This window comes from Hyperolius riggenbachi, chromosome 9, assembly GCF_040937935.1.
Source record: "Hyperolius riggenbachi isolate aHypRig1 chromosome 9, aHypRig1.pri, whole genome shotgun sequence".
NCBI lineage: Eukaryota > Metazoa > Chordata > Amphibia > Anura > Hyperoliidae > Hyperolius > Hyperolius riggenbachi.
The window spans coordinates 183,255,376-183,267,744 of NC_090654.1; the positions used below are offsets into that span (position 1 = coordinate 183,255,376).

The window sequence follows — 12,369 nt, forward strand, 5'->3', positions numbered from 1 at the left end:
TCAGTAGGAAAGTTTTGGATGTCCTGTGCAGTGGAATGGGCTAAGCGGAAGTAGGAGCAGACTGTAGCATCTGCAGTACAGGTATGTGTAGGATCACAATGCTGTGACTTTGCTGGCAGCAATTGTGCGGTGAAAACTGCACCTCTGAGAAGTATGAAAAATCTTTATTTCACAGCTATAAATACATAATGATGTAACGTAATTAATACACTTTACAATGCAAGTGCTGCTAGGTGCTTTGTCTTCCCCCTACTGACCACAGCACACTGGATTGTTGAATGTTAGTTGCTATTCAATCCAGGGCCAAGTACCACCTTCTGTTTTTCATCCTTTAAAAAAAAAAAAATTCTGGGTACCTCCTATTATTAGATATAATTCTAATTATAAACCTCAAGAGGTAGATAACCTCTAGCTGCAACTATCCATTCTCGCTTTTTTTTTTTAGCTTTTCCCCCAAAGAGCGACTATATTGTGCAACACTGGCAGTCCTGAATGTACAAACTCAATTTCACTACAAGCACATGAAGGGGTTACCTAGAGACAACCTGAGTTTGTGAATATACTTTCAATTACCCAATAATCATCTGGTACTCATAACCTAACATTATTGATTCTTGGTCCTTTTCCTTCTTATGTTTAAGGTCTTCTCAGACACCTTGTTGATAAAGTGTGTTTGTATTCTGTATATGTACAGATAAACACGTTGGGGCATATGCACAAAAAGACAGTAAACGCAATTAGTGCAAGCAGCGTGGGCCAAGTTTACCTGGTGCCCATAGACACATACTGTACATTTTCTGTTTTAGTCCCCGCAGATTTCATCGCTGATAGAATCAGATGGTAATTGATACTCCCAAAATGGCTGATCGATCGAATTGCATTCGCTTTTGACCAAAAACTGATTGAAATGATCAATCTGACAGGATGGAAAATCTAGGTTGGTCGGGGGCAGGGCAATAGTGGTGGCAGATCGGCAGCTCATAACGTTACACTGCATCGAACAGTACAACGCTACGGTTCGACCAATGTTCAATAAATTAGGCATTTCTTAATGGAATCCAGTGTTCTCCCCAGGACCTATTAAGTGGGCGGGCCGCCCGGCTCTTTTGAAACCCCGCCCGGGTGCTCCAAGGCCCGCCCGCATCACACGCTCATGTGCGCTGCCGTCTCCCCGCATAGAGCGGGTCTCCCTCTGAATATAGCAATCCCTAGTTCCAGGCTGCGCTGCCCTTCTGGCGCCTGTTATATCTTCAGATCAGCGGCAACCTCCTTGATATAGTAGCGCTTGTCCACAGCACCCTGTCCTGCCGCTCTGCTGGAACACTGTGACCCACCTCTACCGCCCGCTTGTGCCCGGCTTCTGATTGCAGTACGGCTTCACGCTGAGTGTCTTCACAGCCATGATCGGCTGCGAGGAGAATACACGTGCTGCAGGCAGCCCAGGGGAGCCACTGGCCAGGCCACTGTACGGACGGGGGATGGATGTACTAGAGGGGACCGGAGGATGTGCTCCCTAGTTCCGGCTGCGCTCCCCGCCTGTAGAGTTCTCTTCTGTCCGATCGTCAGATCGCTGCCGCAGGGATATGGGAGAGAAGCGATGTGCAGCAATGCGCTATATGATGCTGCGCAGCCGGAACTAGGGAGCACATCCTCCGGTCACCTCTAGTACACCCATCCCCCGTCCGTACAGTGACCTGGCCAGTGGCTCACCTGGGCTGCCTGCAGCACGTGTATTCTCCTCGCAGCCGATCATGGCTGTGAAGACACTCAGCGTGAAGCCGTACTGCAATCAGAAGCCGGGCACAAGCGGGCGGTAGAGGTGGGTCACAGTGTTCCAGCAGAGCGGCAGGACAGGGTGCTGTGGACAAGCGTTACTACATCAAGCAGGCCATTCAAGTCATCCTAATCGCGGCTGCCAAAGGGGTGAGCAGGGGGAGGGGGTGACATTGGGAAATGTTAAATAGCTCCCACCTGTCCCTCTTTGGGAGTCCTGTCCCTCTTTCCTCCTCATTTGTCCCTCTTTCAGGCCTATATACCTCTCGACTAAAAATGTGTTTGACTGTAAATTTTATTCCCATACTTTAAATTGATATATCACGAATGGTAAAATGTTACTATGAAACATGAGGAACATGAAGGAAAATGAACCAGGATAAAAAGGACCAGGGTGGTTTGAATTATAAAACAACGTATTTTTCTTATGAAATCTTTATAGTATGCATGAATAGGGTTGTGATGGGGTTGTGGCAGGGGCGTGGCTTAAGTGTCCCTCTTCCTCATCTCAAAAAGTTGGGAGGTATGGTTAAGGGGAGGAAGCGGTGTTAAAGTGCAAGCATACTGGATCAGGGCAGAGGGTGCCCTATACTGCAGGGTGTAATAATCATAGAATGGTTGTGTATTTATAAATAGAATGGTTGTAGTAATGCTGCAATGTATGTGCTGTAATGTAGGGTGATGGGATGTGATCACTAATAAGCTGTAGGTCGGTGCAATCATGTGGAGTGTGGCGGGTGATGTAAGGGAGCATACTGAAGTGCAGTGATATGTGGAATGTGATAGTGGTACAGTATTGTATGAAATGTGTCAGAGTGCAATAACCTATGTTATAAGGAAATAGTATTGTTTGAGTTGTCTATTGGGAGATAGGTGGAGCTGCAGTAAAGTATTAGGTGAGAGTAGGGACGCATGGTGATAGGGAGTGCAGTAATGCATGGGCCGTGATAGGGGTGCAGGGATGAATGTGATGTGATAGGGGGTGCAGGAATGCATGGGCCGTGATAGGGGTTGCAGAGGACGTGATAGGGGGTACAGGGATGTCCTATGCTGTAAGCAGAGTTGCCGGCCCTGCTTTCCCCTGGTTGCAACCCACCCGGCTACTTTTTCATGCCACCCGGCTGGAAAAAAATTCTGGGGAGAACACTGGAATCTATAGAAAATCAATGTGCTGTGTGTGGTAGGAGGTGTTGTACTTTGTTTTCTGGTTGAACTCGATGGACGTATGTCTTTTTTTCAACCCAAATAACTATGTAACTTAAACATTTTGAATAACTTTAAAATTATTAAAGGCTGCAACAATGAGATAACGTTCCTGCCCCTTCCCTCATTGGCTGCTCAGATAGCCATGCAATTCAGAGCTAAACAGTCAGCAAGTTTCCCTGCCAGCAGGCTGCTGTCAGATTTGCTTTAACATACAGGGTTTGGCAGCAGTCTCGGAAGCTGGTTAGTTGCTTCTCAGTGTCCTAGCACAGAAGGCTGAATCCACGCAACATACCCATTTTCCATATTCATGAGCTGCCGTCCTCTAGATCGTCCCCTGTGGAGATTCTTAGAGCTCACACACATATGAGGTACCATGAGGACAGGTTTCAAAAACATTGCTTTATGACTTTAGAGGGGAGCACAGCTCACTCCTCCACAGGAAGACACAAAATAATATACTTCCTTTGATACAGAATTTGAGAACAATTTTCCAGTAATATTACCTTCCATTATACTACAAGCTTGAAACCACAGAAACCAATGAGCAGGGAAAGGAAATAAACAACATTGACGGATGTAGTTTATTATTTCAACTAAGCCACATTTTGTTCACTTCACACTACCACAAACTGTTTTTACAGTAAACATACTATTTTCTGAGCTGCTAAAGAGGTTGCAGTGAAAATCAAGGGTGACCACACCCCACCCTGCTTTTTACAATTTTTTTTAGTAGAGTGTCCATCACCTTTCCAGTGCATATCTAAAGTTGTATTGCTTCTATGAAGCTAGTTTTAGAGCTTTTAGGTCACTGTGAAATATCTAATGGGTAACAAACTCAGCAGATGCTCAATTATAACTATTATTGATTAGTATTTATATAGTCCCTCAGGGGGGCTCACAATCTAATCCCTGTTATGTTCTTATCTACATCATATAACAGAAGTCAGAAGAGCACTCCCCTCTTATACTATTATGTAGTATCTAATCCCTAAGAGCAAACTATAGGGTCTGCTGCACATCTGGATGATGTTATATATACATCTATTATAGGAAGAGAAAAAGCTTAAAACAGGGCGTTTCCCAATCCTCTCAGACACAGTAAACCAAACCATCAACCCAAGTCCTGTGTTTTCTTTCTCTTGTTGCAGCCCTGGTGTGTTCTCAAAACACCTCCAGATTGGAATATAGAAAACTGAAACATAGACCATAATATAGTCTGTTTCACACCTTTTTCCAATCCTGTCACCAGGGAGGAATATAGTACCACCTGATGTTTTTCATGGATCATCAGCTTTCACCATGTGACCACATGCAGAAAGAACTGCCGGAAATGGCACACTCATCTTGCCCTTATGCTGCCAAGATGCACAGACAGCACACAGTGCTTAAAAAGACTCCAAATGCGATCACCGCCACAAGCATCTTTGCATCAGACCTCTTCACAGTATTCCTTCAGAAGAAAATAAAAGGACACTCTCATTGCGCAGTTTGCTGTTATCTTCCTATGTCTCCTTTTTACTCAGGGACTCACTTGCTCACCCTCTTGGTTAGCCACCCTCCCTCACAGACAGCAGCAAGCACGTACTAGTCTCAGGCAACAGGGTATCACCTCCGTAATGCTCCACCCAACAATCGACAACAGTGGCTTTTGACTGTCACCAGAGTGTGCATTTATGGACTAGAACTTCCATAGTGCAAAAACATCACTTTTATTAAAAAATAAGGAGAAATCTACTCTCAAACATCCATAAAAAAAGTGCTTTGTTATAAAATGAGGATGTCTCCTCCTGCTCTCTTCTGGCCAAATGTCCTGCCCTCTAGCTTCGCCCTCCATCATATCTCCATCATAGTCTAGGGTCAGTTTGGGTGGAAGTCAATAAACTTTTCTGTTTGTTTTAGGGATGTGGGAGGAATACCAGTGACTTGGCTGCCATGTTGTTTTTCTTAGCTTGTGAGAATTACAAGTGATAATAACTTTGTACACAAAAAATTACAGTTACCTCACAGTATTCCTGGAATAATGACATTGAACAGTCCCAGAACATATGCATAAATTATTCCTAACATCTACTATATTTTAAACAAAAAAATCTACCATATTTTAACCACTTCACCCCAAGGCGGTTTTTGCCCTAACGGACAAGAGCGAATTTGATCTTTCCGTGCACATCCCTTTCATTTGCCCAGGCTCGGACTGAGCCACCGAATCGGTGGGCCCCGACTGCCCCTCCTCCTGGGGTCCCCAGAGCTAAGAGGGAGGGGGGCACAGCTTGGAAGACGGGGAATTGGGCACAGAGCGGCAGGGGGGGGGGGAGCGTCCCCCCCCTCACCTAGGGGCTCCCCCTTCCGCACATCCCCCTCCTCCAGAAGTGCAGCCAGCAGCGAGCGGAGAATAGCTACAGAGATGATGCTAGCTCCGCTCCGCTCCTCCGCATGTCACTGCTGCCCTGCTGGTCTCTGTCTGCTGTAGTGACGCTGTCCAATCACGCTCTCGCAGTACTTCCTGCGAGAGCGTGATTGGACAGCGTCACTACAGGAGACAGAGACCAGCAGGGCAGCAGCGGCATGCGGAGCGGAGATAGCATCACCTGAAGCTCGGTAAGTTATTCTCCGCTCGCTGCTGGCTGCACTTCTGGAGGAGGGGGGTGCGCGGAAGGGGGGGGGACCTAGGTGTGGGAGGGGGGGATGCTTCCCCGCTGATCTGTGCCCTCTGCCCCCCTTCCAAGCTGGGGGGGGACTTGCATTGTGTGGGGGTATCTCTGCCACCAACCTGATTGCATTGTGTGGGGGTATCTCTGCCACCAACCTGATTGCATTGTGTGGGGGTATCTGTAGCCAACCTGATTGCAATGTGTGGGGGTATCTGCAGCCAACCTGATTGCATTGTGTGGGGGTATCTGCCGTCAACCTGATTGCATTGTGTAGGGGTATCTGCCGTCAACCTGATTGCATTGTGTGGGGGTATCTGCCGTCAACCTGATTGCATTGTGTGGGGGTATCTGCCGTCAACCTGATTGCATTGTGTGTGGGTATCTGCCGTCAACCTGATTGCATTTTGTGGGGGTATCTGCCGTCAACCTGATTGCATTGTGTGGGGGTATCTGCCGCCAACCTGATTGCATTTTGTGGGGGTATCTGCCACCAACCTGATTGCATTGTGTGGGGGTATCTGCAGCCAACCTGATTGCATTTTGTGGGGGTATCTGCAGCCAACCTGATTACATTTTGTGGGGGTATCTGCAGCCAACCTGATTGCATTTTGTGGGGGTATCTGCAGCCAACCTGATTGCATTGTGTGGGGGTATCTGCCACCAACCTGATTGCATTGTGTGGGGGTATCTGCAGCCAAACTGATTGCATTTTGTGGGGGTATCTGCAGTCAACCTGATTGCAATTTGTGGGGGTATCTGCCGTCAACCTGATTGCATTGTGTGGGGGTATCTGCCGTCAACCTGATTGCATTTTGTGGGGGTATCTGCTGCCATTTGACTACTTGATGAATTATCATGAGGCATGTAACTACTTGAATATTTTATCTAAAATGTATCTGGTCAGACCTAATCTCTGTGAATAACGCCGCTACTTATTTTGTGTTTTGTATTTTTTTTTTTTAAGTCTGCCCATGACTCATCATGACCACGCCGATGTTCCAGTGCGTGGTGACACTCATTTAGTCGCTGCGGCGCGCTGCGCGCCGCATTTAGACATATTCCTATTGGAGACTGTCCTCAGAGTTGCTCACAATCTATTCCCTACCATAAAGTCATGCAAAATTTCTAGAGTACATGTGTATGTGAGCCCAAAATGGGGGGGGGGGGGGGGGGAGAGAGGAGGAGGAGAGGGGGGTGGGCCCCAGGCTGAAACTTCCTTGGTGGGCCCTTGGTGTCCCAGTCCGACCCTGCATTTGCCAATAGCTTAATCACTACTAATCACAATAAAATGATCTGTATCTTGTTTTTTTTCACCACCAATTGGGCTTTTTGGGGTTGATATTTGTTTTCAGTAATTACTTTATTTTCTATGCATTTTAACGGGAAATACAAGGAAAAAATGAAAAAATACACTATTTCTCCAATTCCATCCCCTATGGTTTTAATATAAACACTGCTATTGTACATAAAACCCACACATTTTATCTGCCTATTTGTCCTGGTTATCACAAGATTTTAATTATGTCCCTAGTACAAAGTATGGTGAGAATACATCATTTAGAAATAAAGGTGTATTTTTTTTTTTTTTTGGGGTGGGTTTTGTCCCCACTATTTTCACGTGCACACGCACAGCGGCAGCAGCACTGTCTAACTTATAAAAACGTCCTGGAGCCATTAAGAGGCTCTAGCAGGACATTTTCATAAGTCAGCATGTCATTAAAGGGGCACTATTGCGAAAAACTGTAAAATTTAAACTATGTGCAAACATATTCAAATACCCTCTTTCCCTGAAAATAAGACCTACCCTGAAAATAAGCCCTAGCTGGAATTTTGAGCATGCTTGAAATTTAAGCCATACCCAGAAAATAAGCCCTAACAGAATTTAAAGAGGAGGAAGAGGCAGCCAGTTAGTGGGGACACAGTGGTGCAGTGCCAATCGGGCACTGATCCTGTCATCCCAGCACACAGCAAGGTTATCAGCTGTGTGCAGGGAAGACAGGGCAGGTGCCTGCTCAGTACAGTAGCATACTTTCAAATCCTTGAACATCACAGTACAAAGGAACATGAAATGTTCTGCTGAGAGACACTTCCTAATAGACATCCCCTGAAAATAAGCCCTAGCACACCGTTTAGAGCAAAAATTAATATAAGACACTGTCTGTATTTTCGGGGAAAGACGGTAAGAAGTACATTTTTTCCAAAGTAAATGAGCCATAAATTACTTTTCTCCTATGTTGCTGTCACTTACAGTAGGCAGTAGAAATCTGACAGAAGCGACAGGTTTTGGACTAGTCCATCTCTTCATAGGGGATTCTCTGTAAGGCTTTTATTCTTTATAAAGATATTTCCTAAAAAGGATTTAAACAATGATGCTGACCAGCTTCCCTGCGCTCTACACAGTTTTTTGGCAGTTGGATAAAACAAATGCCATTCACTAAGTGCTTTTGAAAATAAAAATATCCCTGAGAATCCCCTATAAAGAGATGGACTAGTCCAAAACCTGTCACTTCTGACAGATTTCTACTACCTACTGTAAGTGACAGCAACATAGGAGAAAAGTAATTTAACCTACTTAGCATGTCTAAAGTCTTTAGGCGCTCTAACCAGGGTGCTAAGTAGGTTAGCACCGGTTTTCTCAATCAGATCGTGCGCTAATAAGTCCTATGCTCGCGCTAGGTCCCATAGGCTTTAATGGGCACTTCGCGCGGAGCGTCCTGCGCTCTGTGCAGTGCGCGCATAAAGTTTTACGCGCATAAAGTTTTGCGTGCGTAATGTTTTGCGCGTGAAAAGCTCGTTTAGACGTGTTAAGGGGGTTTTCACAGGCGTGCTAAGCACCGCTTTGTGAATCAAGCCCTATGTGAAATAACCAAGTGGTACATATTGTAAAAGAGAACAAAGGCGCCAAAAGGATAAAATGAATAATTAAAATGTAAAAAAATGCTTAGGAGGCAGTGGTGGACTTACCTCCTACATATACCAAACCAAGTGGTACAGGCTGGCGCATATAAAATCAGCCCCAGCTGCCTGTCTTGAGCGTCTGCGAGGCACTGGTCCAGTCTGGACGAGGTATGTTGCACTAGACATTAAACCACCTTTTTCTTCATCATTATGGTTTAGAAATAGAATATGGTACATTAGGGATATTTGAAGGGGAGAAAAAAAGAAGCAGAATGGAGGTGTCCCACAAACCCCAGATCTTAATGCATCAGCATCATGAAGATCTTATCATTTCCAGTATTTCACTGTCATTTAATATTTTTGCTACATGGGGCTGCACCTGCATTACAGACCTAGGGGGGACTACACAATACGTTATGGTTTTTCTATACAGAATGTATGACATGGTCACTTCAAAGTGTCCTAGTTACTGATCTCAGTGCTGCCCCCTACACTTTTCCAGAAAGCCCACAAATCTTAAATGACAGCACCTGGAACTATTTTGTAGGTCATTAATTTCTGTCAATGTCAGTCTGACACTTTTCTAATATTGAACATTAGTTTGTATTAGTTGCAGGTCATCTCCCACCTCCACAATCTTACATTTTGAAGTCCTGCAACTAAACCTCTGCTAGTCGCGTTTGGCAGAAAATCCCTGATTGTATACAATGTAATTTTATAGTGAGTGATGCTTGTAACAATTTTAACGTTCCTATGATCTCTGCCCAGTAAAGTTAAGGGCTCGTTTCCACTGTTGCGGTGCGGAATCGCCTGCATTCCACCGCGGACGAAATCGCATGTGAGTGCGATTCCGCATGCGGTTTTGCTGCGATTTCGGCATGCGATTCCGCATAGGTAAGGGTATGTGCAAATTTAACCATGTCACTGCCTGTGTAAATTAACATTATACCTATGCGAAATCGCGTGCGAGTTCGCGGCAAAAACCGCATGCTCAACCCGCATGCGGTTTCCCTATTTAAAAGCATTAGTGGCGATTCGCGTGCATTCCTCTCGCACGCGAAATATGACGGCTCTGCCGTGCAGATTCCTGCCGCACAAAAAAACGCTCCCGCAGCCGCACAAGTGGAAACAGCCCCATCCACTTGCATTGCCTATGCGAATCCGCATGCGGACACCTCATGCAGATTCCCTATAGTGGAAACGAGCCCTTAGCCTTCTCTTTTATTCACATCCCCAGTTCCATTTGTTGCTCATCTGGTGTTCTCCTGGCCATAAGACTATTCCTTCTCAGCAGAACTTGCATGGCCACCAGTTCAGGATCTCCACATGCCTTTGCAGAGCTGTCTGGCTACATCTCATCAGTCACATAGTCCTGCTGGACACTGTTATCCTACTTAGTGTCATGAGCATACTTTGCCAGCTTATCTGCTGTGCTGGAATTTGTGCTACCCCTGCTTTGTCATCATATTGAGAGGGCGACTGGAAATTTGGGCCGTCTGTTAGCGGTGGAAGTTTAGGAGCCGCCGTAGACACCCACTCTTTTTCCTGCTGTGTGTGTGGGGGGTGTTAAGGTTAGCTGTGAGGGGGGTGGTTAAGGTTATCAGAGCGGGGAGTGGTTAAGGGTAGGAATCCGTAGTGGAAGGGCTCAGTATGAGAATAAGGTTATGTTTTGCTTTAGTAAGATATTAGTATGCATTACGGATATTTTGCTATCGTCCTTTTCACTGTAATAGTAGAGTATCGGAAAATTCTTCATTTTCACTGTAATAGTAGAATATCGGAAAATATACTGATATTCTACTATTGGGTTTCCTGTGCTCCCAAATTTCTCTGTTGCTTTTTGCATGTACACATTGGGAGAGAGAGGCAGCACATGTTGAGGAGTCCCCGAATGTAGGTTAGTGTGTCATTGGACACAGGATTGCTTCTAAGGTTCTCTAGATATCTTGATGCTGGCCTGTAGTATTTCCTCAAAACTCGCTGCCTCTTGTGATGTTCACTCTGTGTGGTAGGTGCAGAGAGAATTGGTGGTGGCCTCATCAGTTTGCATAAGTTTTACTGGAGTTCAAAAGAAAAATTCCTTTTCCGACAATTTGTTGAGGTGTTGCAGAAACCTCTGTTTATGTTGTCATCTTCCAGTCCTTGTCCTCTGTTCTTGTTCTAAATTTCTTAAACAAGCGCTTGAGTGAATAGCAGGTGTGAGCCTAAGAAGCATAAAAAGCAGCACATCACGGAGACACTTTCTGCGCGCAGGGCTATTTAACCGAAATTAAACTCCGCATAAAACCTTCTTAGTGCCACGCAGTGCCCATTACAAGCTTCTCCTAGTCATGAACTGCAATTAAGTGCATGTAATAGGTGTTCAATGGAGTCTTGCTTAAAGTAGCAGCAGATGACCTTTTAATAGGAAGACGGGGAGACGACATTACCGACATTAATGTGAAATCACTTGGACGATTGTTCTAGATTAACTGAACACAGCAGTTTCCGCTCTGCTCTGGCCAGATGAGCCCACAGAGGAGGTAGAAACCGCTGATGCTGATTAAATACGCCCAGCATGTGAAAATACTATAGTACCAACCTGAACACCTGGGATGAAACGTCCTGGGGAGGCAGTTTTGGTTTATTATTCAAGACCATTGTGACCCTGATTTCTAGTAAGGCTCGGCGCGTGCACAGGAAACGCTAAGCCTTTTAAGCAAACAGCTGGATGAAATTTAGGAAGGTGTGCTAGTTTTTGGCACTCAGTCCAAAGTTTTTGGCGTAGCTAATGATTCCAAAGCAAAGTATGTAAAAGAAGATTAACCTTTACACTGACAACCAACCCTAACCATATAGTGTATTCAGCTAATTTGTGGAGTACCAAAACCACCAGAAGCTTATATAAAAAGAACTTTGAATCAATTACTGAAAGCATTGCAAATTACATTATTGATTTCTTGAAGTAAAGCGTATTTGAATACGATCACTTCCATTTTTTTTTAAAGAGGGAAGACCACAATGCATCACTTTAGGATACTCGTGGTTATGCACACAATTTGTTTTTTTGCTCTTATAGTCGTCCTTGTTGTGAATTATTTAATCCCTTATAAACCACTGCTCTGCCTCTTCTACACTTATGTTTGTTGACCTGTTCATCAAGCATGTTAGCACTTTATAGTATTTATTTGCACTTTCTTGGAAATCAGGACTTCCATACCTATCCTATAGTTTATAGTTGGCATCTACTGTATGGTATCCTTACACTGCAGCAGTGGTTTATCTGTTTTCAACAGGATGTTGCTGTGATTGTCATATGTAATGATGTGGTATTCATTGACCCACTTTTGCTTGATTTGGGGGTCTGTGATTGTTTTTATTTATGTATTTATTTTTTTTCACTGACTTTAAATATATATATTTTGGATTAGTGCAACCCTATATGTGTTTCCATAGTTCTGGTATGACTTTTTGCAACATATAAACTTGGTTGGCAAATTATGGATATTGGTGTTGACCTTTTGCACACCATTTTTGCAGAAAATTTGTGCCACCGAGCGTTTTCTGCACATTGAATGGTACTAAAGATTTGGCTAATACAAGTGGCTTGATGGAGAAGGGTTAAATAATGTGAGGCTGGTCATATGCACAAGGTAAAAAAAAGAAAGTTTGGCTAGTCCTGAAAACCACTTGCATATTTTGACTAAGCTTCCAGGTCAACTTTTACCTCAAATGCACCTGTAAACATACTTGTGTCATGATTATTTTCTATTTTTTTCCACTTGAAAAAGTAGAAGTTAATCCACCACTTCGGATAGGGATAGTTTCTCTTATTTGCACCATCTGGTGTCTGGTCAGTACA

The 12,369-nt window shown here is 44.5% G+C and overlaps 1 protein-coding gene across 6 annotated transcripts in view; it reads left to right on the top strand.

Moving 5' to 3' along the window:
• The window catches only part of PTPRG (protein tyrosine phosphatase receptor type G), an 831,563-nt gene that overhangs the window by 787,809 nt on the left and 31,385 nt on the right, over window positions 1-12,369 (top strand). The window contains exon 26 of one of the 6 annotated variants that reach the window (XM_068253766.1): window positions 4,229-4,429. The exons of the other annotated variants lie outside the window; for them this stretch is intronic. Coding sequence (XP_068109867.1) covers window positions 4,229-4,240 — 12 coding nt within the window. The 3' untranslated portion in view covers window positions 4,241-4,429. Of the gene's footprint in view, window positions 1-4,228; window positions 4,430-12,369 lie in introns of those variants that run through there. 6 annotated transcript variants of the gene reach the window in all.